The sequence below is a fragment of the Aspergillus ruber genome (genome assembly GCF_000600275.1).
Source record: "Aspergillus ruber CBS 135680 unplaced genomic scaffold scaffold00011, whole genome shotgun sequence".
In the NCBI taxonomy this organism is placed as follows: Eukaryota; Fungi; Ascomycota; class Eurotiomycetes; order Eurotiales; family Aspergillaceae; genus Aspergillus; species Aspergillus ruber.
In genome coordinates this window covers 499,064-524,737 of record NW_024467307.1, presented here as the reverse complement: position 1 = coordinate 524,737, position 25,674 = coordinate 499,064, and the positions used below count along the sequence as shown (strand labels likewise).

At 49.3% G+C, this 25,674-nt stretch overlaps 12 protein-coding genes and 1 non-coding gene across 13 annotated transcripts; 4 read left to right on the top strand and 9 right to left on the bottom strand.

Moving 5' to 3' along the window:
• Positions 1-333: 333 nt before the first annotated feature.
• EURHEDRAFT_515112 (putative sexual development protein (LsdA)) lies at positions 334-1,660 on the top strand (the record flags this gene model as incomplete). The annotated part of the gene is made up of 3 exons (XM_040786338.1): positions 334-387; positions 622-900; positions 953-1,660. The coding sequence occupies 3 exons, from the start codon at positions 334-336 to the stop codon at positions 1,658-1,660; spliced, it is 1,041 nt and encodes a 346-aa protein (XP_040639414.1).
• Positions 1,661-1,920: 260 nt separating this feature from the next.
• EURHEDRAFT_402408 (polysaccharide lyase family 1 protein) lies at positions 1,921-3,216 on the bottom strand (the record flags this gene model as incomplete). Its single annotated transcript, XM_040780138.1, has 4 exons — positions 1,921-2,259; positions 2,313-2,546; positions 2,601-2,697; positions 2,744-3,216. 4 exons carry the CDS (start codon positions 3,214-3,216, stop codon positions 1,921-1,923), a joined length of 1,143 nt encoding a protein of 380 aa, XP_040639413.1.
• Positions 3,217-7,585: 4,369 nt separating this feature from the next.
• Positions 7,586-8,737, top strand: sdh2 (succinate dehydrogenase iron-sulfur protein subunit SDH2). Its single transcript, XM_040781793.1, has 3 exons — positions 7,586-8,033; positions 8,081-8,232; positions 8,288-8,737. The coding sequence occupies exons 1-3, from the start codon at positions 7,610-7,612 to the stop codon at positions 8,609-8,611; spliced, it is 900 nt and encodes a 299-aa protein (XP_040639412.1). The 5' UTR covers positions 7,586-7,609; the 3' UTR covers positions 8,612-8,737.
• Positions 8,738-8,887: 150 nt separating this feature from the next.
• EURHEDRAFT_t72 lies at positions 8,888-8,959 on the top strand. The gene has a single exon. It is a non-coding gene; the product is annotated as a tRNA-Ala (tRNA).
• Positions 8,960-9,124: 165 nt separating this feature from the next.
• EURHEDRAFT_454753 (class II fructose-bisphosphate aldolase) lies at positions 9,125-9,970 on the bottom strand (the record flags this gene model as incomplete). Its single annotated transcript, XM_040784222.1, has 1 exon — positions 9,125-9,970. One exon carries the CDS (start codon positions 9,968-9,970, stop codon positions 9,125-9,127), a length of 846 nt encoding a protein of 281 aa, XP_040639411.1.
• Positions 9,971-10,183: 213 nt separating this feature from the next.
• On the bottom strand, positions 10,184-11,620 carry EURHEDRAFT_454881 (putative oxidoreductase; the record flags this gene model as incomplete). Its single annotated transcript, XM_040784235.1, has 3 exons — positions 10,184-10,735; positions 10,785-11,278; positions 11,365-11,620. The coding sequence occupies 3 exons, from the start codon at positions 11,618-11,620 to the stop codon at positions 10,184-10,186; spliced, it is 1,302 nt and encodes a 433-aa protein (XP_040639410.1).
• A 121-nt stretch (positions 11,621-11,741) lies between these two features.
• Positions 11,742-12,158, top strand: EURHEDRAFT_50829 (uncharacterized protein). Its single transcript, XM_040785885.1, has one exon. It carries the CDS (start codon positions 11,863-11,865, stop codon positions 12,085-12,087), a length of 225 nt encoding a protein of 74 aa, XP_040639409.1. The 5' UTR covers positions 11,742-11,862; the 3' UTR covers positions 12,088-12,158.
• A 2,447-nt stretch (positions 12,159-14,605) lies between these two features.
• On the bottom strand, positions 14,606-15,700 carry EURHEDRAFT_377291 (uncharacterized protein; the record flags this gene model as incomplete). Its single annotated transcript, XM_040778951.1, has 2 exons — positions 14,606-14,630; positions 14,682-15,700. The coding sequence occupies 2 exons, from the start codon at positions 15,698-15,700 to the stop codon at positions 14,606-14,608; spliced, it is 1,044 nt and encodes a 347-aa protein (XP_040639408.1).
• A 212-nt stretch (positions 15,701-15,912) lies between these two features.
• EURHEDRAFT_411996 (uncharacterized protein) lies at positions 15,913-16,770 on the bottom strand. Its single transcript, XM_040781792.1, has one exon. The coding sequence runs from the start codon at positions 16,702-16,704 to the stop codon at positions 16,012-16,014; it is 693 nt and encodes a 230-aa protein (XP_040639407.1). The 5' UTR covers positions 16,705-16,770; the 3' UTR covers positions 15,913-16,011.
• A 442-nt stretch (positions 16,771-17,212) lies between these two features.
• Positions 17,213-17,383, bottom strand: EURHEDRAFT_420622 (uncharacterized protein; the record flags this gene model as incomplete). The annotated part of the gene is made up of 1 exon (XM_040783337.1): positions 17,213-17,383. A coding segment is annotated over one exon (171 nt), but the record flags the coding sequence as incomplete, so codon positions are not given.
• Positions 17,384-18,453: 1,070 nt separating this feature from the next.
• EURHEDRAFT_50787 (LITAF-like zinc ribbon domain-containing protein) lies at positions 18,454-19,470 on the bottom strand. The gene is made up of 3 exons (XM_040785875.1): positions 19,342-19,470; positions 19,223-19,284; positions 18,454-19,174 (listed from the first exon to the last, which is right to left on the bottom strand). Exons 1-3 carry the CDS (start codon positions 19,361-19,363, stop codon positions 18,785-18,787), a joined length of 474 nt encoding a protein of 157 aa, XP_040639405.1. The 5' UTR covers positions 19,364-19,470; the 3' UTR covers positions 18,454-18,784.
• A 1,933-nt stretch (positions 19,471-21,403) lies between these two features.
• On the bottom strand, positions 21,404-23,062 carry EURHEDRAFT_522976 (uncharacterized protein; the record flags this gene model as incomplete). The annotated part of the gene is made up of 2 exons (XM_040786880.1): positions 22,933-23,062; positions 21,404-22,882 (listed from the first exon to the last, which is right to left on the bottom strand). Exon 2 carries the CDS (start codon positions 22,874-22,876, stop codon positions 21,404-21,406), a length of 1,473 nt encoding a protein of 490 aa, XP_040639404.1. The 5' UTR covers positions 22,877-22,882; positions 22,933-23,062.
• A 598-nt stretch (positions 23,063-23,660) lies between these two features.
• EURHEDRAFT_522975 (uncharacterized protein) lies at positions 23,661-24,957 on the bottom strand. The gene is made up of 2 exons (XM_040786879.1): positions 24,714-24,957; positions 23,661-24,650 (listed from the first exon to the last, which is right to left on the bottom strand). Exons 1-2 carry the CDS (start codon positions 24,867-24,869, stop codon positions 23,847-23,849), a joined length of 960 nt encoding a protein of 319 aa, XP_040639403.1. The 5' UTR covers positions 24,870-24,957; the 3' UTR covers positions 23,661-23,846.
• Between the last annotated feature and the right edge of the window lie 717 nt (positions 24,958-25,674).

Here is a 25,674-nt window from a genome sequence, read left to right as displayed (position 1 = left end):
TCAACATGTTACACTCTTGGGATATCGTCCTGGCCATTGGAGGTTTGGCTTGTGTTTTGCGACTCGGACTCCCTTCGTGTGCGCTTGGGCTTTGGTTTGAGGACTTCGAAGAGTTGTTTCACGGCAGGCATTACGGACATTCGAACGATTTGATGGAATTGCTGTTGGTTTGGGGGCTTGGTGCGATTAGTTTGGTGTGGTTGATTTGAATTCGATAAGATAAAATGTAGTCGAAAGAAGCTTATTGGACTCAGGCAAATTCAGGCAAAGCATAATGATGTTCGGTGCCGAAGTTCCCATCAAAGCGGCCTGCTCTTACCCAAAAAGGAAACCATGAGGTCGTACCTTCTGTACACAAATGCTGGAGCGCCTTCTCCATCGAGACAAGTACTAACGCTTACTTCTAATCACCTTCTCTGTTTCTTACTCTCTCCTCCACCTTCGATCTCTTTTAAATCCATCCCAAACAGTATTCTCCTGCTACTGTTGCATCAACATACTCTTAGTGACAACTATATCTCTTTCTGCATCTCAACAAGAATGTTTTCCCTCAAATACTCAGTCTTTTGCCTTTTGGCAGCTTCTTCCGTTGCTTTTCTCGCCTCGACAGAGTCCAAACAGGTCGATTTCCCTCTCCCTGACAGTCTGCCCAATCCGTCCCCGAGCCAAATCGAATCGATCCAGATGAGAGCCGGTGGCACGTTGCCAAATACGCCCCCTCCAATGCGTATTAGCAGCGAGGGTATCAACAATCTGAAACTCATGGCGTTTACTGGATTGTCCGAAGTGGCTTTTTTCGATGAACTCCTTCGAAACATCACCACCAACGTACAGGGCTACCAGGTTGCCAACGCACAGGAGCGTGACATGGTTATCAAGTCTCTGACTACGTTTCTTGCTGTATGTGCCAGCTTGGAATTTGGAGAAAGACCATTAGTGCTAATAGTAGCAGCAAGCGGAACTGCAGACGATCGCGGAAAACAATGGCCTTCGTCGTTTCAACCTCAACACTGTCCAGCCTTGTCATTATAGCTTCCCTGTGTCCGACTACAAGTCTGCAATTGCACTGGGGGAGGCATTTACGAGTTTGAAATTGGGTGCGCTGCAAGACATCGTCACGCGGTTCGCCATGGGAAGTGACTTCGACTTGGCCCGTTTCGCAACATCTATAGCCGGTCAGAAGGGCCAACAATCTGGCTGGTTCCGCACTCTCCAAAACAAGGTAGCCAGTGGCGTGCCATTTCCGACGATGGGAAATGTCGACTTTCTCTTTTCGGCTGTCCAGAGATTCATCGTGCCAGGCAACTGTTCAAGCATTGCCGATATTTCTCTGCGTACCTTGCAGCCGCTGAACATCCTTACGCCCCCTAGTCCGCGAACGCAACTCATCCGGGTCTCCTGGAAGCCTACCAAGGGCGGTAAGCAAGGACAACTGTGGATGACCTACATAAACCAGCTGAATATGCCTATCGCCGAGCGGATGAACATTATCTCTAGCAACAATGAAACAGTGGTGGCTGAGGCATTGTTTCCGTATGAGAGACGCCTTTTGAACGGATTGACCATCGCAGCGGTAACCACCAGCGGCGGGCCGTTTGCGAATGCAGCCGAGGTGTCACAGGCGACGGCGTTTGGACCAGGATTGATCAGTGTTAACTAATTCCCTGTGCATCGTTGTTAAGATGCTTAGCAGCTATCCATGCTAATACATGTTCTACGAAGACTTTTGTATAAATTATCCTCGAAGTCAATTAATTGAACCATGCGCTAGGTTAGCTTTTAACCAACAAGGATCCAAAAGTGAGTAATAAAGTAGGTACAAGAAGAGAAGCACTATTATGCTAAGTCCACCAGCTAGCCTTCAGGGCTACATCCCCTGACATGCACAGCAGAATGTTTTAAACCTCCTTTTTTTCCTTTTTACAGGTGTCCCTGACCAGCGTTGCTGGTGACGCTCGAGGCAACCTTAGAGTAAGCATCAGCAGAAGCAATGTTCTGACCCTTGAACTTAGACAGCAGGCTAGTGTCGGCCTGGTTGAAGGTACCAGAGTTACCAAAGCCGTTGATCTCGCAGTCCCGGCCAAGGTACGACGAGCACTGAGCGTTGGAGCTAGCGTCAGGAGAAGTGAAGAGTTGGCCATCAACAGGGTCTTCGACGGGGGCAGTAATGTCCTGGAAGACGTTACCCTCAGCAAGAACGTAGCCACCCTCACCGATCTCGAAGGCGTGGCCGGAGTTGTCGTGCCAGTAGTTGTTGACCTGTCCATCGTCAATATTAATGCGAATGTGTTATTCTTGAAAGCGTGACTTACAGCGTGCAGAACGGTGTTACCCTGAACCTTAGGAGAGCGGCCGCTGGTGTGGTAGATGTAGTTGCCCTTGAGGGTGACCAAGTCGTTGTTGCCATCGAGGTAGATGCCCCAGTAGTGGTAGCCGTCGCAGGTGGCAGAGTAGTCAGATTCACCGTTGATGAAGGAGTTGGAGATGGTGACGCGGTTGTCTTTCTCGGTGCCGAGGACGATGTGCTGGCGGCCGATGCGCTCAGTCTATACGATTGTTAATTTCCATTCTGGGTGACTTTAGGGAGGGAATTGGCATACGGTGACGTGGTCGATCCAGACAAGGTCACAGTCGTTCAGGGTGATACCGTCACCTCCCCAGACGTACTGAGGGTTGATGTCGGTCACAGCGATGTTCCTATTCTTGTCAGAGAAATCTTTCAACTGAGAGTGTAGAGACTCACTGAATGATAATGTTCGAAGCACCGCTAACAATCCGCAATCCCTTACCCTTAATAATACCCTTCGAGCCCTCGCCCAAAATAGTCTTATCCGACGCAACAGTGATACCCAAGGTACCCGCATTATCATACTTCACATCAACAGTCTGCGCATCGGGCTGGTAGTTAGTGCACCAGTCATTCGAGTTGATCGCCTGCTGGCAAGCCGAGCCGGTACCCCAAGGCGCACAGCCAGTCCCGGTAGTCGTACCCTCTGTGCCGGTGAAGTCGAAGGTCTTGGAAAGCACGATCACGCGCGCCTCATCATCACCCAGGTACGAGACCAGCTCGTCGGTGGAGGAGGGGTAGACGGCGGTTGCATCACCACCACCGGTGACGCCCTTGGCGAAGCCTTCAGCGGAGCCGGAAACGCTGACTGCGGCAGTGGTGGTGGTGAAGGCAGCAACTGCTGCGGTGAAGAGGGAGGTGTATCTCATGGTCAACAGAGATAAAACAAAGAAGAGCGAAAGAATGAATGGAGTAGTTAGTAAAGAAAAGAATGGATGGATGGTTAAGCAGTATTGATCAGCGGCCGTTGAACATTTTATACCTTGAGCTCTCCCACGCAAGCCATATAGGTTAATATCGGGATATAAACGGATAATATCCAGACCCAGAAGCACCTGGGCTAGCACCGATTTCGGGGACAGCCGCTGCTGCAGATTAACAATCTGGATTGATTAATCTTATATTGAGTCCCTCCGAGCCGTCTCACGATTCCCGATTAGGAAACCTCCGAGAAGCACGGGGCAAGTGGCCCCGGCTGACAGGGCTGATTGAAACTCTGAATCTCACTTTGAGACGGTTATCTGATTTTTTGTTCGCTGTTGTGTGGACCGAATGATTCCCGAACACTTACTGGAATAATTAACCGGAACAGTCTGGAAAAGATGTGGCGGACCCTCAGTCATGACCCATCAGAGCCGGTGGATGGGTGACTATCACTGTTCATTTCGTGATTATTAGAGAAATGAGGCTTGATATGCTCTATATTAAGGAGAACGTCGAATATTTGAGAGAAGTCGTATGATTGTACACAATCCCTTCAAGAACGACCGAGGTTTGTCTGAATTGTATAAGGACCTTAAATTTCAGGGTATTCGGTTCCTGACAAAGTTCTCCTCCACAAAAGAACGATTCAGCAGATGGAGTCCACTATGACCGATGAGTTGTAGTCGAGCCTATCGTGGAAAGGACCAATCCGGACATGATTTGAGATACCGTGGTGAATTCCTTGGTCCGGCACTTTTTCGAATTTCTCTTTCCGAGAGCTCTCGCCCTATGTCGGTCAAGAACAAATACGAAACGTTAATAAGTAAATTATCCGACCGAAAAGTAGCGTAGCTATATCCCCTAGGAAGGCGTGTCTGGGTGCAGGTTCGTCTCCCCCAAAAACTAATACCCTCGAGGGGGCTTCGCAAGGTCCCAGAGAATATACCAAACCTCGGCCCAGACAAGGCTCTTCTTTTAAGGTGGCTCTAAATCGCACCAATTCGTAAAGTACCTATCAGTGTTAGGCATTCACACGACGCTTGATATCTACTTACACCTTCTGCTTTTTATTTTATATCCCAATAAAGACACTCGTAGTTCAGTGCATGGTTCACAAAGCCGGCTTCTACGAATCCGCTAGATGGTAGGAAAGTTAACCCATAATCCAATTATGATAGAGGGGCAGGGGACCTTACAACCAGACCGACTTGAATGCTTCACGGATTTTCCTGCGTCCTTCGGCGGAGAGCTCCAGTAAACAGCTTCGACCAAAACACCCGGTACCTTTTCTATTAAACAGAGTCACCAGAAAGGCACTGGGGACAAATCCATTCCTGATCTTGCCCTTCAACCGTGTGACTGGGTCAAATGCTTCAACCATCAAGGTCTGCTTTTGCGTAGTGGGGGAACTTATGGGTGGCTTGCTGAGATCTCTGTTCAAGTGTTTGATAGGCAGACCCTGTGTGTGGAATCCTGGTCTGTCAGCAACTTTCATAGAGACTAAGGTATAGATATACGTGTTGTGGATAATCTCGCATGATCACTTCCTCACCCGAGTCATTGGCTTTTGTGCAAACGAATGTTCCATAGATAGCGGAGGTACAATTAAGCTCCTCATATTTGTATTGTGTGTAGAGGCTGAGGGTCTCATGTAACTTTCCCGCCACAGTCTAGGGACCAGGATGGTTGGTATTCTGGATGCGAAAGGTTTTGCCGACATAGCCTTCGAAGTAATCCACGTCTGAAACCGTTCGCTGAGGAAATATATCTTATTGCCTGGCTACACCAATGTGGTGATAATTAGTTGGTTTGGGACGCTTATATATTTGATTTACTACTTTTCAGTTGAGGGGTTGTGACATTTACTTGAAATATTCACCTAAGCTCTTTGCTGACTGCAGTCTACCTAGAGCAAGTACTGTGGGATTTCTTATCTTCTTTCTCTGCTCTCTTTACATATAGCCACTATCTCTCACTTCCAGATACCATAACCCAACACCAGAATCGTTGTCGTCGACATTTTTCTCCAAACCATTGAGATTAAAACATACATCATTATATCATACTCTGGCTGTTCCGAAATGAGGTGCTGGTCAGCTCCGGCCTAGCAGGCCATCGATAATTTCTCTGAATATCGAAAGCTGGCCATCGAGTACCTAGATAGCCGGGCTTGGGAGGTAATATATGACAATATCTTCCAAGCGCAAGTTGGTATTATAGAACTCTTTTGAGAGGTGGACCGACTGGAGAAATCTTGATCAAGCTTTCGGAACGCTATGGTAATTGACCTCGAAAATAAGCGCTGAAGTCGAGCGGCGACAAAATTTATGTCCAAAGCCGATAGATAATAATGGTCGAACATGTCCACTGGCGCTATTCAGTTATGGTGATGTTTTAGCGGATACAAGGCCGTGATGACAAAGATATATGATATATGGCCGCGTGTCGGACATCGTTTGCATTCGGATTGGAGAAGTTCACTTGGCGAGTCTATAAGTTGGGGGACCAAGTTTGAGAAGATCGCGGAAGGTCGGTTTCAGCAAAGAAAATGGGGTGATACACGCATACACACGGGGAAATGGCCTAGCAAAGACGAGAGTTTTAATGAACACTACCAACTGAAAAAATAATACACGCAGGCCTTTCGGAGAGTGCAATACAACCACCCGAGTGGTGTCTGTGTCACCTCTGGCAAAAAGACGATATGTTATAGCAGCCTGACAATGAGGCAGTCATGTAGGAACTCTTCTCCCATGGAAGTCCACTTGAAGGAGCACAAGAACCCTCCCTGATCACGAGGCAACTATGCCAGACTAAGGGCTCAGTCAATTTGACTGTTTCTGCTGTCTAAGGGGATAGAAAGCAGACAGAATATCCTTGAGAGGGCTATCAATTTTACAGAAAGCGGGCATTTTCAACGGTACGCCGAGACGAGCCAACGCTGTGTCTTAGGGCAAGTTGCCCGCTATTTGCACCTACTAGTTGAGATACGGCTTTCCTCCAAATCATTATGAATACATTTCCCTGAGACAACAGGGACTACGACCTGGACAATATGCTATTTTCGACAGCCGCGTAATTTGGCCATTGGCACCAGGAGGCGCATATTCAATCTATTGGATTGGTCTTCGACCAGAAGGATAGTATCCAGCCGTGTATTCTAGACGGCGAACCATGTCGCCTCCCATATCGATACAGGGAGGAAATTCGAAGAGCAGGAATCTATCAACGCCATTAACTGGAAAGAGACAACAGTCGGACTTTCCAGGACAGGGAGAGGTGTCACCTGGTGCTTCTTGGCTGGGCCCGAAGAAAAACCTGGATATAATCTGGTATCACAACCAGTGCAAGGTTTCTTTCCCTGGCGTTATATTTTATAGGTGCTATGAAATGAATTATCCAGAAATGCGCAATGCTAATCCGATCAACCCAACATGTTCGTCAAAATACGGAAGAAAACACCATTCATTCAGATACACTCCCAGTAAGGAGTGGCTTCGCCAGGGAGTGTATGTGGTTCATGAAACATGCATGCAAAGGGGCATCGCTGTCAACGCACGCCTGGGTCAATAGAGCGAGATCGACAGCGCAACAAGAAAAAAAGCTACCAGAACCGGGAGCATCACCATGGAGATCGACCTGACGCAGCTATTGGGGCTTCGCGTCTTGCTGCGTGAGGCTTTTGAGTGAGATAATACGCTTTACCATACTTCCCAATAGCCGAACACCACCCGGTGATCTGGGAGACAGCAGGCATCCAATACTATGAAGACATGCAAGCAGGTCTTGGCAATTCACCATGCCCTTCATGTAACGTACAAGCCCAGCGTACTGAAGCCATATCTGCAACTCATTGTAAATGGATCAAGTCGGGTTACTTACCCCTTATAGCCTAGATGACACCGGATGAACGCATTGCCACTTATGCCTCAGGCATAATCACGTGAAGTCATCGGGATCGAGTTCCGGGTACCAGGCGTAAGGGAGATAGATAGAGAGAACAAGGAGACTTTAGCCCTTCTTAAATACAATTGGTAGTAGTGTAGTGAACTCAACCCCGTTAGAGTAGGAGTAGAACCCGACAGTCGATTGCCGTGAGTCCCCGACGCTTTCAATTAGCCATACCGTGATTGGCCGCCCAGTGCTGAGTCAGCCGATAACCGACCGTCTGCCCGAGGTTAGCGTTGCCTCTGCTTTTCTCGTCGTCAATTGATCATTCGTGTTGTTCTGTATAGGCCTTGTGCTGGCTGTTTGTCTCTATACTATACTCTGTCTGAGGAGAAGCATCTTGTCTACCGCAATCGCAATCGCATCCCCCCCGTGACTTCATCCTCCGCCATGGCTGCCCTTCGCACGACTTCGCGCCTCTTCGCCTCGTCGAGGCCCCTCTTCCGTCCCGCCGTTTTTGCTCGTTCCTACGCGACTGTCGAGAGAGATAACCCGACCACTGCCACCGGATATGCCAACCCCAAGACCATCCCCGAGACCCAGACCTCCGATGTTGCAGAGCCCAAGCCCTCCGACGATGCTCGCATGAAGACCTTCCACGTCTACCGCTGGAACCCGGACCAGCCCACCGAGAAGCCCCAGATGCAGAGCTACCAGTTGGATCTGAACAAGACCGGGCCCATGATGCTGGATGCACTTATCCGTATCAAGAACGAACTCGACCCGACTTTGACTTTCCGGAGAAGTTGCAGAGAGGGTATTTGTGGAAGTTGCGCCATGAACATTGATGGTGTCAACACTCTTGCTTGCTTATGTATGTCCCTTGGTTTACTGGGAGCGAAAAGGAGGCTAATCTTGCAGGCCGCATTCCTACCGAAACCACTCAGCAGTCGCGCATCTACCCATTGCCACACATGTACGTGGTCAAGGACTTGGTCCCTGACTTGACCCACTTCTACAAGCAGTACAAGTCGATCAAGCCGTACTTGCAGCGCGACACTCCTACTGAGGATGTAAGTCATTTATGTCCGATAACTTGACAAAGGCCGTGTTCTAATTGAATTACAGGGCCTCGAGTACCGCCAAAGCCCCAACGACCGGAAGAAGCTGGACGGTCTCTACGAATGCATCCTGTGTGCCTGCTGCTCGACCTCGTGTCCCTCGTACTGGTGGAACAGCGAGGAGTACCTCGGACCCGCCATTCTCCTCCAATCGTACCGATGGTTGGCCGACTCGCGTGACGAGCGCAAGGCCGAGCGCAAGGCCGCTCTGGACAACAGCATGAGTGTGTACCGTTGCCACACGATTCTCAACTGCTCGCGGACCTGCCCCAAGGGTCTGAACCCGGCTCTAGCGATTGCTCAGATCAAGAAGGAGCTTGCCGCGCCATAGACGAGGAGGCGATGATAAAAGGATAAAATGCGTTATACCTGACTTTCCTTCTCATATGTGATTCTACTGCATTTTTTTCGTCGGTTTCTTTAATTTCATGTATTTTGATTCCCGTGCTGGACGGTGTTGCATGTTTCTATAGTGTAAATGGATTGTTCATGTTTTCTTTTGCTGTACGGAGTGTCAAATCCGGGGTCGGAGTATGGAGACGGCAGTAACCGGCATCTACCCGGTTTATGCCTGATAAGGCACTAAGTAAGCAATGTTACATAATCAGGGCTGTTAGCACAGTGGTAGTGCGCCCGCTTCGCATGCGGGAGGTCGTGGGTTCGATTCCCACATAGTCCACTTTTTGCTCTTTCTTTTTTGTTTCTAGTTACCGTGCATTATAATATCTTAATATGCTGGACTTGGGTAGGTCCACAGAGTACAGGTTACTGGGACGGTGAGACCTTGGATCTGCTATGTATTTAAGCGAACCTACTCTATACAGAACAACAACACGAATAAACATCAGTAACGCCCCGTCGACCCCAGCATGTCCATACACCTCTCAACAGCCTTCTGCATAGCATCCGTCGCCTCCTCGATGACACTCGTCAACGGCGCCTTGCCAGCCTTCTCTCCCCAAACCCTCACAAACTCATTATTCAACACCTTGTTGATATTGATCTTGCTCACTCCACACTCAATGCACTTCTGGAAGATCTCCTTGTCAAACGGGTCTGCACCGTGCAGAACCAACCGCACCCGATCCCCAACCTTGTCCCGGATCGAAAGGAGTCTGTCGTACTCCAGCTGAATCCCCCGGGGGCCGTATTCACCATGCACATTGCCAAAGGCAGGCGCAAGCCAGTCAATCCCCGTTGCAACGAACTCCTCACTCTCTTCGGGGGTGGTGAGCATCCCCTCTAGGTCTGCAGTGTCTGCGACACCGTCTTCGCCCCCCTCAATCCTCCCCGGCTCTGCCTCCGTCGCAATCCCCCTCTCATGACAATATGCAACCAACTCCCTCGTCAACTTCAGATTCTCTTCCTTCTCATAATGCGACATGTCCACCATAATCCCATCAAACCCGCCGATATCCGCAGCGCGACGGATGATCTCTGGCGTCTGCGCGTGGTCCATGTGCACGGCGATAGGGACCGATGCGGCGGACGCGGCTTCGGCGGCTGCATGCACGAGCAGGCCGTTGGCGTAGTGGACGGCCCAAGGGAAAAGAAGGATCATTGCGGGCGAGCGCTTGGCTTCGGCGGCGCGGACTGTCGCGAGGATGCCCTCGAGGTTATAGCAGCACATGGCGGGGACGCCGTAGTGATGCGTGTGGGCATGGTCGAGGATGGCGCGGGGGTTGGGCATATTGGTGGCTTTCCAGGTACTTGAATGGACAGTTGAGTTGGACTGAATGGCATGGAATGGTAATCAATGCTATTGACCTATGTTCGGACGGTCTTTATACTATACTATGGAATATGTCGCATCGGCCTTCGAGCCGAAACCCCCGCCGGACATCCTCCGACTGACATAACCAACAATCTTCCCAATCAGGCAATCCCCACTATCCACCCCAGACTACGAAAACACCCGAACAACACCCGTGCTCGGAACCCCCCCATCCACCCTCCTCCGCGCCAATAACAACACACTCAACGCTGCATTCCCCAGATGCAACGGCACATGCATATCCCTCGCCTTCTGCACAACCTTCTCTAGTCTAGCAATAGCCTCGTCCAGTGTCTCCCCCGTCGTCCCCTTCTCACCCAGTCCATCTCTCATCTCGTTCGCATGCTCGTTAAACACGCGACTCCCGCCGGCGGCGTTGCTGACTAGATCATAGAACTGTGGGAAGTCGGTTTGGAGGTGGAGGGCGAAGCCGATTGCTTCTGCGGCGGCGACGAGGTTGATTCCTAATGAGAGGTCAAGGACAAGCTGAAAGGCTGATTCGGTGTCGATATCGGCGGGGGAGGCAACGTCCGCGATGGGAGTCGGGAAGTACTGGCGGACCATGGCCGAGTCGTCTTTGGAGGCGTAGCCTTGGGATAGTGCGGCGAGGTAGATTTGTTCTGCGGTTGAGGAGAGGGGGGTTGGGAAGTTTGCTTGTCTGGCGGATGTTGTGATGATTCCCTGCACCAATTAGCACCCCACATCGCAATCCCGATTCAGGGACACATACAGCATCCTTCAAAATAATCGTCAACGCACTCGCCCCCGGATTCCAATCCTCAGCCACCATCCTCTCAAACCGATTCTCCAACATCCACGTCCACCCCTTCCCACTCCTAATCCTCTCCTCGGTCTGTCTAGCATTGAGCCCAAGACGCGCCGCAAACCCGATAACCTCGCTTGCGGCCAGGATATGGATCGCTGCGAGAACCTGGTGCAGCATCTTCATGTTACTCCCCGCGCCGACGCCGCCGGGGACTAGGTACAGTTTGTTTTCATCGGAGAGGTCTTGTAGGATTTCACGTGCGGAGGAGATGGCTTCTTCGCTGCCGCCGGACATTAGGGAGAGGGTTCCGGCGGCTGCGCGGAATGTGCCGCCTGAGACAGGGGAGTCGACGAGGAGGATATCGCTGCGATTGCGGGAAACGAGCTCATTGGCGACGGATTGGACGTAGTACGCCGGCACGGTGGAGGTGATTATCAGCGTTGCATTTTGGGGGAGGTCTGTCTCTGTGAGCAAGCAACCCCATCAATTGCACGCGCATGCAAGCCAACAACACATAAAACAGAGAAAAGAGAAAGAAACATACACTGCACAATCCCGCTCTCCCCAAACAAAACCTCCTGCGCCTGCGGCGCACTCGCAACCATACAAATATAAAACTGCTTATCCTCAGCAGACTCCCGCAGCGACGACGCAGGGATCCCTCCCGCAGCAGCGAACCGCTCAACAGATGCTGGGAAAACATCATAGCCGTGGACTTTGTAGCCTGTTTTGACGAGGTGGGTGGCCATGCCGTAGCCCATGGCGCCGAGGCCGACAAAGCCGATTGTTTGCTTGGGCATTTTCTTTCTTTCGCGGAATTGATTGAGGTTGTATTTGCGATATAAGTTTGGTATGTTGGGAAGTGTTTTCTTTTCGTTTGTTGAATATGAACAAGTCGGGGTATTTATGGGGAGTATGCAAATTGCCGGGTCGCAAAGATGTCCGAGTGGGTTCGGGAGGGTTCCGAATGTATAGATGCGGGATGTTAGATGCTTGTGGGGTATGATGGCATTCACTGTCTGAGCAGGGAAAGAAATGGCTCATGGTAGGGCTTTTGTTTGCAGTTGTCTGTTTTCAGCTTTACTACTCTTGCTGTCATCATCATCTTATCTCTGCCGCCGTCGCCATCGCCGTCGCCATCACCTATATACTACTCATTCTTATATACTGCCTTATATACTACACTACAATGATCAAGAAGGATTTCAAACCTATTTTTCTCAAACTGACTTCATCTGACTTGATATTCTATCAAATGACGATATAGGTCTCCAACGGAAACCTAGAGAAATCATTGAATGCAATCCAACATTGAACCGGCCGTCCCTAGGTTGTGCCCAGCGATGGCAAACCCCAGAATTTGTATGTCTACGTCTCTGTTTTGTTTATTTGCGACTGAGAAAGCTGATATTTCCAGGTGCTGAGAGTCCTGAGCACCACAAACTGGCAAGATATGCCAGGTACACAAGGCCCCGCGAAAGTGTTTCTGTTTACGGAATGGTTAGTTACGCGACGCTGAATCTATCGAGACGGTTTGCGTGGCTCCTAATTGATGTTATATATGCAGGATGAGCGTTCGCTGATGGTTTGGTACTCAGTTTGTGGCATGGCAACGACCAAGCCAGACGTTCGTCGAGGATGCCTTTTTCATCCTGAACTGGCTGCACGGGCTGTTCCCGAGATCGTCGCTAGCTTTTTTTTTCAACCTGTCTGTCTGTTTTGTCTTATTCTACGACAAAATACCATCACAGCTGGTGATTGGGGCCCAGTTGCGGGAAGGGATCCCGGCCACTACTCCAACCGGGGAAGAGTGCTCAACATGTAGTGTTGAAGGTCTTGATTTCCATTTCAGCATTGTGTGTTGGGTGGTCTGGGGAGTACAATAACGGCTCCTACCGTTCCTGCTGGGATTTGCCGGGGACTATCCCATTAACGCAAGCCCATGTATAGGAGGCGTAAGGAACCTTGTTCTTTACAATTGCATCTCTATCATTTGGAAATGGTCAAAGAACCGCCGCCAAATCGAACTCCAAGCACTCTAAGCATTGAATGTTTGCATTGAATGGTGACAAGCTTGACCAGGTGGTTCTATCTGCGCATGGGAGCTGCTAGGTATCAGCACAACAAATAGCAAAAATGGTTCATGACATAGAGTTTAACCCATCTTTCAAAAAACTATATGGATTGCGCCAACAGCCATGCTTCCAACTCCGCAATCAAACAGCGTTCGTCGAAGCTAAGAGGATATACAAGCGTCCATCTTCCTTACAAATGGCTTTTCATTTTTCCTTACGTTCCGGGATTAATGTGCCGCGCGCCTGCGTTGCGTCTGCGTCCGCTGTTTCGCTGTTTGCCAGAAAGTAGCTTAGGCTTACTAGGGAAAACGGATCACACCATCATGTCTAGTTGTTGGGATGAAGAAACCATCAACCCCCTGAGATGAAACCGGATTGGGCAGTGCACTGAGAATAGTTGATGAATTCTGGCTGATAAACTTGGTACGTATTGATTGCTACGAACTTGGCTGGGTATTATGCTGACATTTCAGATAGACCGCTGCCGCTATATGAACACGTGCCAGTGCAAACAGGTGTATACACAATCTAGAGCACTATAGATACTAGCTTAATGACTCTTTATCGCGACTACCGCCGCGACATATCACTGCGGGATAGTATACGGCTCTTTTGCCCTGAACCCAAGCTACAGTTCGAAAGTCAGCTGAAGATGTGCGCGATTTTGTTGAACATATCAGGGGGTTACTTACTCCGATACAAACCAGCTACACTAATTAGCATGCTTGTCACAACATATCTTCAAACACGCCAAAGCTCATTACATGGGAGTTCACCACGCACAAATAGCACATTCTTCAAAAACGCTATCGTGGTGACTATGAACATGACGCGAGTCTGAAGTCGGCCAACATGTGTCAAAAGAATAAAATCTCGTCACCTAGATGATCGACCATCCAGAAACAAGAAACGGCGGAGGTGTTAAGGCTTCCACCTGCTGATATCTGTCACAGAATGTCGAACGAGGTGCAAAGACGGCATTCGAATTATGGATAAGGATGCCCACCAGATGCTAGTTCAGCGTGTAAACGCACTCATAGCAAATACCGCGTAGCAGCGTTTGAGATGGTGACAGTGACAATAGATGTCGCTGCCGGTGCTCGGCGCTTTCGTGGTATATGCCAATAGCGGGACCTAGAGAAGAACGAATGTACAGCAATTATGAGAGGATGGTGGTAGCGACCCAACAAAGCATTTATTTTTTTATAGTAAATAGCTTACTGTGATGTGTTCCCTGACGTGATCCCCCCTCGGGCACAGTTAAGTGTTATTGCTGCAAGAATGACACCTCAAGCAACACCTGGACTTCGAAGCTGTCGGCTGGCGTGACCTATTCGCTCTCTATTCTTGCCAAGGTCTTTGATACTTAGCTGTCGCCAGAGGGAAGATATTATTGTTCTGTTTCAGAGTCGTAATAGGGTCTGTACGGCCCATGTGCCTTCGGATTTCCTGCAAGTGCTATACGCTATCTTTATAGTATTCGAGGCTTTGGGAATCTTCATGGTGTGGTTTTTCTATTTACTAAACGATCAAAATATATGCGGCAAACATATGCGGTCTATATAATAGCAGCAATAAATCATCCTCTTAATGTAATCAGACTGTAAAAACCTTGCATCCCGACAACAAAAACGTTCAAACATCAGCACATAAAACAGCAAACCAAATTCATCCAAACCAAATAAACTATTCCGGTCCATATACCATAATTCACCGTCCAAAATTACTATTAATCCTACTTAAGTAAGCACTTATATAAGCCGTATATAATATAAAATAAACTCACCTCCCAATCACAGTAACCCTCGAAAGAATCTCCGGCAGCCTATTATAAACCCTACCCAGAAACCCTGTAGCCGACGGAGCCGCGTCACCGACACTCTTCTCAAATTCCTTAAACTCCCTTGTCCGCGGACTACGCGGAGACTTTGATTGCAGCATGTTCGCTTCGTCCCAGACGTCCAAGAAGGATGTCTCCGAGTAGCTGGATGTAGGGCTTAGGTTGAAGTATTCGACATTTTGGAAACTGTCCGAACTGGAATCGAGCTCGTGGGGGAGCTTCCCATGGTATGGGGTCGCATTGGGGTAGTCGAGGTAGACGAGTTCGATATCATCGTCGCTGCTACTTTCGTCATCGACGGCGCTGACATGGACGTATTCCTCAGGTGTAGGTGAAAATTTGTAATCGAAGTCAAAATCTAAGTACTGTCTCTCTTCAAAGAAACTAGAGCCCTGACTTGCGAAGGGAGAGTTTGTCGGACAAGACTCACCGTCTTCATCTTCGCCTGCGTCATATTCATTGGCATCTTCGTAGTGGCTCTCGTGGCCATTGTCGTTTCCACTGATAAAATAATCGACACCAGCGTCGATGAACATATCGGTCTCATTATCGTACTGTATATCGTCGCCCATGGTAATGCTCCCGATTAGCTTCTTCTTTTCTTTATCTTTCAGTGCGGAAAATGTAAAAGTCATCCCCACCTTCGGAGGACAATCCAGTCCGTCTAGCTGGACGAAATCCGGCTGCTCTTCGTCGTATTCATCCGGGAGCGTTTCTCCCAGCGCCATAACCTTAACTCTTTTTTTCGCACGCTCCATCCACTCCTGCTCGCATTGAAAGCAGAGAGAGGGGCTGGTCGGACTGACGAGGTCATGGCTGTGGACTGCCTTGGTGCAGGAGGTAGGCTGCTGGTCTGAGTCTGACTCTGCCATGCGCAGGGACGAGGTGAATGCGGTGCAGGTGTCGATGTTGAAGGAGGCTATGTGACCGCAGTTAGGGTCGTGGTGGTAGGTATAGTTGCACATTTTGATCCTCGAGATTTGTTATATATAGAATCCTTCCTTAGGAGGGTCGAACAAGAGACTGTAGATAGAGAAATGTGTGCTGGAAGCGACCTTATATACTTTACGTTCATACATGGTCTATCTGAAGATGAAAGAACTGCACTGGCAGAACTGAAAGAGACAATATTCTTGTACTAACAAAGAAAATAAGCGGAATACTTCTGATATAATCCGTCCTTGTCTCATTCGTGACCTTGTCATTCCCGACGGCATCAAAGGAATCACGGTACATCCCGTCAGCGAACAATGAACATCCCTAATAACGAAAATCACTAGCCATTCTTTCCAAAAGCTAACTTTTCCTCGCCCTCACTGCCATCCATATCCATAAGATAACAAACCCCCGAATCCATCAACCACCAAGCCGTCATCTCATGAAAGAATCGCACAACCCTGTTCTCTAACGGAAGCTTCCCTTCATCCCTTCTACACCACATAACCGTCTCATTCGAGAACGTCACCGTCTCCCGGTCTTTACCAACAACGTACCCAATAACTAACCGCCCAGCCACATTCCCACGACTCATCTCCAACTCCACCCGATCGTCCTCCCGCGCAGCAACACGGTAAACGCCACAGACGCACTCTCCCTGTCCGAATTCTAGTTTCTGAATATAACTACTACAGAAACTTCCCCTCTCCGTGGGACAGTTCAGGCGTAATAGCCACGCCTGCGGGAAATGTGAGAAGGCTGTCATGTTCCGGCGGAGGAGTGCGGTTAGTAGTTCCGGGAGCGGAATGTCCGGGAGGAGTCTCCTGGGCACTGGTCGCGAGGCTTGATCATAGAAGATGCTGTATTTCTCGGGAGAGTGGGTGAGATCTGCCGGGAGCGAGGTTATGCGGGTTGAAGTTGAGGGAGGGAGAGTGCGTTCATGGTGAGCGTGAAGGGTTAAGCGGAGGGAGCGGTGGGTGAAGTAGAGGGTTGCGAGGACGGAGGTTAGGAGGGAGGCTAGGAGGACGATCATGTTTAATGTTTTTGGTGGTATAATGAAGCTATTATGGGTTGCTGTGTCGGGGATGGCTGATCGCTGCATCATCATTATGAGAATGCGATGGGTCTTAATTGGCTGGAGTTAGGATGACGTGTGACTGTTTTCCGGATACGGGAAACCATGCCTTAAGCTACTGTTCCGAAAAAGGAAATCACACTATGAATGGAATAGTGTGCATCAATACCCACAAGATTATGTTCGAATTGCTAAAATAGAAGTCCCAGTGCGCCAGTTGATATCCCAGGTGTCATTATATAGAATCAACTCAAAAGAGCTCCAGCCAACATTATCATCACGCTGCTGTCCGAAACCAAAGAACAGGAGTGGGTATTGAGTTCATCCTCATAAGCCGTCCAAACGACGCAAAATAATAAGACATTAAAGTAAATATAGTATCCCATAACTATATCCCCGACTCCGGCAGATAACCCCCTTTCTAAGCCACAAATGGCACAATGCTATGCCATTACTCCACCTCATACGCCTGCCTGGCCGCCTTCTTAGACATGATGAATCGATAGACAACGAGAAGCGCGATACCCATGCCGACGACGAAGACGATGCAGAAGACAAGGATGGGACCGGGGTTTCTGCTAGCCCAATTGCCGCGCTTGACGACGCTGTGGAAGATTTCGGAGGATACGGAGGAGATGTCTTCGATCGGGAGGGCGGGCATCTGTTTCGTTGGCTAGCTGCGGTATATGTGCAAGTGCGAGGATGGCTTACCTTGATATATTGTCTGTATCAACCTCACGGGCCTCTAACCTCGCTATCCAGACAGACGGTGGATGTAGAAAAGGAAAGAAGGACTGATGCACAATTGGACAGCAATTGAACACAAGAAGACGCATGCACAAGCAAGATGCAGACAGACAGGCCGATGACTATGAAGCCTTCGGGAGCCGCGGAAAGTGAGTGACTACAGAGCAGCGCAATCGGGCTGGGATGGATGACGTCGAGGAGATTGGTTGCAACGTGATACAGTTCCTGAGCAAGGCTATGTGATCTGAAAATAACGAGTAATGAGTATTGGCTCTTAGCTCGGCTATCTTACTACGGCCATCATTGGTATAACAAGGATTTCGATATAATTGGCATACTGTCGTACAATAAACATAGCTCCAAACATACGATCTTGATGCATTTACAAAGTAGCCAGTAGAAAAAGCTAAGCTACAACCCAGAGAGCCTAAAGGTATCTCCTGAAGCGGACCGGTGCGTCACCACTGGGTAACATCCATGGTCGAATGCTTGTTCGACATCGAATGAGCTGGTGCATTGTTTGGCGTATTATTTCGATATCGGCCAGGATTCAACTTGTCCATTGTACAAAAGCGCCGATTATTCCTTTCAACTGTACTGACAACCTTCTTCAGATCTGAAGCATCCATTAGAAGTAAAGTCTTGACGTCAGGACCAAGGTGATGTTGGATTCGGGTTCTTCGGAGCTCATAACCACGATTCCCTACTATGGCCGGGATGTCAAGGAAGCAGCACTGGTACTAACACCGGGGATTTGGTGAGAATATGCCGAGAGTCAATTTACATCGTAGTCCGTCGTCAACCGGGAAGATGCTGGATGTGTCCGCACCGATTCCGAAAACGGTAATGTGTTTATCGAATATCCATAATCTGCCAATGTCCAATACCATAGCATGTCACAGTTAGCACTTTCCAATTGTATAGATCAGGTTATCCCCGGAATTGCTCTGATTGGCCAACTGTGGACGCTACTCCGATCGGGAAAAAGGTAGGAAATGCATCTGTCAACAATGTCGCCAACAGGAAATTCAGGTTACGGAGTGAACGCAGCAAACTAATACGGAGTCCTCCCTCGAAGACGAAGATACGCGACACGAGTGCGAACAATGCGACCGCTTGAATCTGAAGTTGAGTACCGGCATCGGACTACGGGTCTATCGAAGAACAGATTGATGCTCACAAATGCAATGTATTATTCTGATATCCAAACCGATATCCAACTCCGAAAATAACACAATATGGTATCATCAACCAAAAAACAAACAAACAAATTTGAAAGAAAACAGCTCGATCACTTCTTCTCCTTCGCCTGCGCCCGACGCTGCCGACCATGCACAACCTCAACCTTCCCACTGTTATGCCATGTCGCCAACAGCACGCCACACTTGGCACAATGATGATTCACGTCCTTAAGCGACGAAGCCAAGTACGGCAGACATCCCAGACAGCAACAGAAGCAGAGAATTGCCGCCCATGCGTGTGTTGTGTTTCCCGACTCCATGACAACCTGTGTCATCTCGCGCTGGCCGCATGCCGGGCAGTCAACCGGCGCGGGCGAACTCTGGAGCGCGTGGAAAGGCGTGGCTGTTGGATATTGGGACTTGACGGCTTTTTGGCGTGGTAGTTGTTGTGTGTGGATGGGCGTTTGTGTTGGTTGGGCGTAGGCGTGGTCTGGTTGGATGTGTGTTTGGTCCTGCTGGGGCTGGACGTATGCGTGGTCCGGCTCGATGATCATGGGGGTTGACGGCATTGCCTGGGGCATTTCGGTCTCGCGGTATGCGGGCGCGGGGACTAGTTTGATCAGCTTGTGTCGTTTGAATAGGAAGAGGAAGGGGAAGATGTTCATACCCTCGTTATGCTTGTCAGACATAGTGTATATATGTATACTCGGAGTGGAGTGGAGTATTGAGTAGATGGATGATTAGAGTAGTAGTTTTCTTGCAGAAGGATGGTTTCTGTCTGTCTCAAACCGCAGAAGAGACACCATCTTTATATCCATCTTTGTGGCTATCGCAACCGCCAAGCCAAGTCAGTCTGCCTTGTTGTTGATCACGGCACAATACGAGGATTGTCGGTGTTTGCCCAATGAGGCTGTGGGCCATGAGGCTCTTTGCTGGCGCAGTCAACACAGCCTTTTTTTTTTTTTTATGGGTCAATGCGTTTCGCAGTCCATTGCAGTGTCACAATGCTATTCTTTGTCGCTTTGTTTGATGTGACCTTTGGTGGTGCCTTACCGCATTCCGTATACATGTACGGGGTACACATGCCAAAGTAGCCTGACACTCCCGCCGCGGCACCATTAGATACGACTTTCTCGGCTAGAATATCCTGAATAGAATGGATAGTTTACTGCATATTTCTAGTCATTCCAGGGTTTATGGACCGCCTCTCCTACGCAGAGATAAGGGTGTTCGTTTCGGTAAACTACTGCGCACACGATGGACCCTTCAAACTAAAGTGCTTACAACTAGTGCCAATCATCATCTAAGACAGAGAGGTAGAGAATACTAGTAACCCCTTTCTCGTCACGGGAATCTGAGAGCCAATTACTGTTCTGCCATGGACTACGTAGAATACGGTCGTGGTGTCGATAGCTTGACGCAACATTCACAGTGTAGAGAAGCATTGGAGATTAAATCTACTTCGCTCCTATTCAAAATGCTCTAAACCATCAGAATTACGCTAAGCACAAATCCAGATAGCCTTCCAAAAGACAATGGTGCAGGCTTTCTTGGAGACCTTTCATCCTCCGTAAAGCCGCACCCCCACAAAGGCCGACAGTATTTCCTAGACACCCCCAACAGACAATCGTACCGTCGAGCAGGTAAATGGACCCTCTTAAAAGGCGACAACCCCGAGACCTTCACCCGCGGCTTTGACTCAGACCAGACACATTCACATCTGCATTCACATCTACACAGAAATGGCCCCCGGGACACATCTCCTGGTCCACCTACGATGCAGTCAACAACATCCTCCTGATCAGAATGTCGAACTTGTGCTCATAAAAATGCTGCTTCGCGGTTTAGCAATGAATTGCTCACAGCAATTATGGACAGAGGGCTCAGTCGGGGGTAAATGTATTGAAGAAGTGCGATGTGCTATGGAAGTCATGGAGCGAAGCAAGTAGATAATTCTTGGGCCCCATGGAGGTTTTCATCGGGTCGAGCTAGAAAGTGGCCGAAGATTGTACTGTCTCCAGCACTTGAGCCTAGATGCGCGGATATCCAGAGTCATCCATGGAGGATGACTGGTGAAAATCCATGGTACATAGTTGCGAAGTTGGACATATAATGAAACTTGTACAATTATTCACGGACGCTTGGAGAACCTTGAAGAATGCCACCAACGCTATGGATGCCGATTTGGACCCTCTAAATAGCACTTGTTGCTACTGCGCCATCGGATATCTCGAAAACATGACCTTTTGCACAAGTCCATACAGATTGTGTTACGGAATACAAAATGCATGAGTAAAGCGATGGGTCAATGTGTAGTATGGTCACAAAGCAGTCCTCTTTTCCACAGCTGGTGGCATGCTCTACAAAAGCCTATAGTTATGGCGAAAGGTGGTGTACTTGTCGGAAATTATGGGTGTCTGGGCCGTTTGTGTGCAACGAAGCACTTGACGCTGTCCAAAAAAATAGGAAAGGGGAAATCTGCTATGCTTGGGCCTTCGACTGTAAGAGAAGAGGATTCTAAACAAAGCATAACCATTGGATTATGTATGAAATAACTGTATATATAATCGCCTTTGAATATTTCCAACGCAAAGGCCAAACAGAAGTCATAAAACAAATAAAAGTCACAAAATTCTAGAAGAACATGACAGATCAAACAGAGCCCTATTCACATCTCCACCGGAGGCGACCCGCCCCTATATATTCTGACAGCCGCATGACGTACCATCTTACTGGTGGTTCTGCTGCTGAACCTGCTGGATCTGTTCAGCCTCGAAAGAAGGGCCAACGATGGAGACATGGTCCGGCTCGGGCTGGTGCTGCTCTTGCTCCTTGATGACGACGGGCTTGGGCTCAGGCTTGTGTGCGGCACCGCCGTTAGCAGATCCACCGAGGATATTGATGCCGTCGTTGTTGAGGAGCTTAGCGTGGCCAAGGACGTCAGCGACATCCTCGCTGTTGTCAATGTTGGAACGCTTGCCAATGCCGCCGTTGGCGGAGCCACCGAGGATGTTAAGGCCATTGTTGTCCAGGGCTTGGAGGTGGCCGAGGAGGTCAACGACGTCCTGGCTATTGTCCTTGTTGTACTCCTGCTCAGGATGGCCGCGCTTGCCGATACCGCCGTTGGCGGAATGGCCCAGAGCGTTGATACCGTTGTTGTTCACGGCTTGGACATGACCAAGAGCGTCGACGACGTCCTTGCTGTTGTCCTTGTTGTACTCCTGCTCAGGGTAGCCGCGCTTGCCGATACCGCCGTTGGCAGAATGGCCCAGGGCGTTGATACCGTTGTTGTTCAGGGCTTGGACGTGGCCGAGGAGGTCAACGACGTCCTGGCTATTGTCCTTGTTGTACTCCTGGTCAGGATGACCTCGCTTGCCGATACCGCCGTTGGCGGAATGGCCCAGAGCGTTGATACCGTTGTTGTTCAGGGCTTGGACGTGGCCCAGAAGGTCAAGAATGTCGGCACTGTTGTGCTCGTTGTGCTCTTGTTCGACTGGGTAGCCGCGCTTGCTGATGCCACCATTAGCAGAGCCACCGAGAATGTTAAGGCCGTTGTTGTTCAGGGCCTGGACGTGGCCGAGGAGGTCAACGACATCCTGGCTATTGTCCTTGTTGTACTCATGCTCGGGGTAGCCGCGCTTGCTGATACCGCCGTTGGCAGAGTGCCCCAGAGCGTTGATACCATTGCTGTCCACGAGCTGGACATGACCAAGAGCGTCGACGACGTCCTTGCTGTTGTCGCTGCTCACCTGGCGCTTGCGCGAACCGCCGAGCAAGGGACCCAGAACACCAGGCTGACGCTTCGAGATACCACCATTAGCTTTGCCACCAAGGAGGTTGACGGCGTTGCCGCTCAGGATCTTAGCATGGCCAAGAACATCAAGGATGTCCTCACTGTCATCCTTGCTAGACTCGACGCTGCCGTAGTGCTCAGGGTAGAGGCGCTCGAGCTCCTGGCGCTTGGAGATGCCGCCGTTGGCCTTGCCGCCGAGGGCATTGATACCATCGCCGTTGACGAGCTGGGCGTGACCGAGGAGGTCGACAACGTCCTTGGAGTTATCCTTGTTGATTTCGTGGTGAGCGGGTCGCTGGGGGAGAGGCTTGCCGTCGACGATGGCAGCGATCTGGTCAGCCGGGGAGATGGGGGCGGCGTTGGCCAAGGTGACCACGATGGCAGTGAGGGTAGCGATGGAGAGTTGCATTTTGATCTGTGGTTGTTAGCTTGTTGTATCTAACTGAGGGTTCTGGCGGAACGTACCTAATTAAGAATTAGGCACCGAAAGTGTACAATACAGAGCTTGAAACGAATGACTGTAAGAAAAGGCAAGAGCTGAGAAAGGAATATATAATCAGAGAGGATGGTTTTTGATGATGAGAGACGAATATCGACCACCGACACAGGCCTTTATATACCTTTTTTTCTTCGAGTACATCCCCCAAAATGGCATTGTGATCGCGCCATTGTCAAGTAAGGGAGCATATAATTAAACGATCTCATAAAGTCAACATGCTCCGTATACTATATCTGCCCGGTCATATGCAGCCTGCAGCGGTGACTTTCTAGAAGCCCGCCGAGTGAGACGAACCCGGGATGTGATATATCGGACGCACTCGCCGCGAGGGGGAGAGGTCGGTCTGAACCATAACTGGCGGTGTTATTGAAAGTTTCCGAAAAAAGAATCAGTTCGGGGACAGTTCATTCGCACATATCCAATGCAGGTGTGATCTCAAAACAATAATTTTATGTAGGCACCGCTGCAGGGTGCTGCATCCATCGCACCATCAACGGCGCATTGTCGTGAGAAAAAGGGGAGACATGGGATCTGCCATTGTTGCTCTGAATCTGTCTATTTCCTAGCATTGTGCTTAGCAGGCGTGTCGGTATGTCTCTGGGAAATCTCAGAGTGACTCACCGATGTTCATAAACTATGAGGCTTTTGCATACGCCGTAATACTGCAGCTTTCTATGTTCGGAAAAACCAAAATCGGTTCAAATAATTATGTTATTATAACTAATAAGTTAAAAGATGGTCCAAAGTCCCATGTCGAACAGTCTGAGGACCAACATCAAGCAATAAACAAAGAAAACACACATTTTAAAGAGCCAAAGTATCCGTGAAAGAACCGACTCTGCCAAGTCTATCCATGTCTTGAAATAAACTTAATCGTAGTTTATAAGACATCGTTGAGGAGGTTTTTCAAGGCGTTGTTGAGGATGCTCAGCTTGATCAGGACGTTATCCTTGGTCTCTTTGTCGTCGCCCCGTTTGGAGGCGTTGATGAGGTTTTTGATGGCGCCGTTAGCCACTGCGGCCTCGACCAGAGCATTGCCATCGCGCTTCAAGACTCCAAGGTTATTACCGTCGTGGTGGCCGTGGTTGCCCTCCGAGAGACCAAGGAGGTTCTCATCCCGCTTGAGGAGATCACCGATGTTCGAATCCTTGGCGGCTTCGTTAGCCACCTCGACATTGTCCAGAGCATTTTCGATGACTTCGGTGTCCACACCGCGCTTGAGAAGTCCACCCAGGGCGTCAGTCAGCTGCTTAAGCAGGCCAGACAGCTCGTCAACTAGACCGCTGAGAGCGTTGTCTTCGTGCCCGAGAAGCCCACCTAGGGCTTCAGTTAGCTGCTCAAGCAGGCCAGAAAGCTCGTCAACTAGGCCACTGAGAACGTCGTTGCCAACGTTCTTCACGGAATCGTTCAAAACATTGGCCTCGATGAGAGCGTTGTCGTCGCGCTTGGAAACTCCATTCAGGGTGTCAGTCAACCCCTTAAGCAGGCTTTTTATGTCCTTGAGCAAGTCACCACCAAGGTTGTGGCCGACGTTTTGTACGGAGTCGTTCAGAAGCTTGGCGTCGACGAGAGTGTTATCACCGGGAACTGGGGCAGTATGGGCAACAGCCACCATGACGGCCATGAGAGTAGCAAGAGTGAGCTTCATTTTGATGTAGATTGATCGTGAATCGAGGTGATTGAGCTGGAATGCAAAGGTCAGTTTGATTTTTTTTTTATTTTTATATAAGAGGTAGGCTCCACTCACGCTTCCAAAGGAATTGCACTTTGTTCTCGCTTCGGCTCTTGTAGATAGAGGATATAGGAGAGACTGTTTCTTGTTGGAATGATGAACGAACAACTGGGATCTACAGGGTAGAAATAGCATTCGCTCGCTGCCCTTGAACGGCACATTATCGTCCATTGACTATGGTCATCGTAGTAGTTCAACCAGACTCAGGCACCGTAGTGAGCAGACTCATGGTTGGAATTGCAACATAGCAACTCGAGGCACCTTCTGAGGTAGTAGATGAACGATGACGCGAGAAGGTGAAGGTTGAGACAAGCTTCCGCGAACAGAGGTCACTAGCCCGATTGGGAAGGGACTATACCCCGGCATGTACATGATGGTTGATGTCGTTATTTGTATACTAAATGCTGAATGATAGATGAGCATGAATAGTGTATCTAATTTTTCTTCAGCGCTGCTTGCACATATGGTTAAGTAATGCTTGCAGTGACAACCCCCAAAACCGAAATGTATATAACCCCCAGCATAATAAACCACATACCAACAAAAGGGCAAAATAGTAATCATTAACCCCCCACCATAATACCCAGAGACAGAAAAACAACATACAGCTCAATGCCAGTTTCCAAACAGAAGTCCAGCGTGTCACCTATATCCAACACTCCATCGCCAACCACGACACACAAACAGAACACTCCACTTTGACGGTTCTGCCACATTCCTCCGAAACTGCAAATGCTTTGCCAAAAGGTTACAAAGATGGCGAGACCCCCGAGTTATGTACGTTGTATGCCGTTGTGGTTGTAGTTTCCTTCCATACTTCTTCATCTTGCCGCATCCGGCTACATTCCGTAAGCACTCCCTGTCCAGGACTCAGGGTCTCGGAATTGGATCGGGTTACTGATGGGTGATTTTAAGGTTGTGGATCATGATTGTGGTTGCGGATGTCATTTTTGTCAGCGGTGGTTTCATGGTTTTT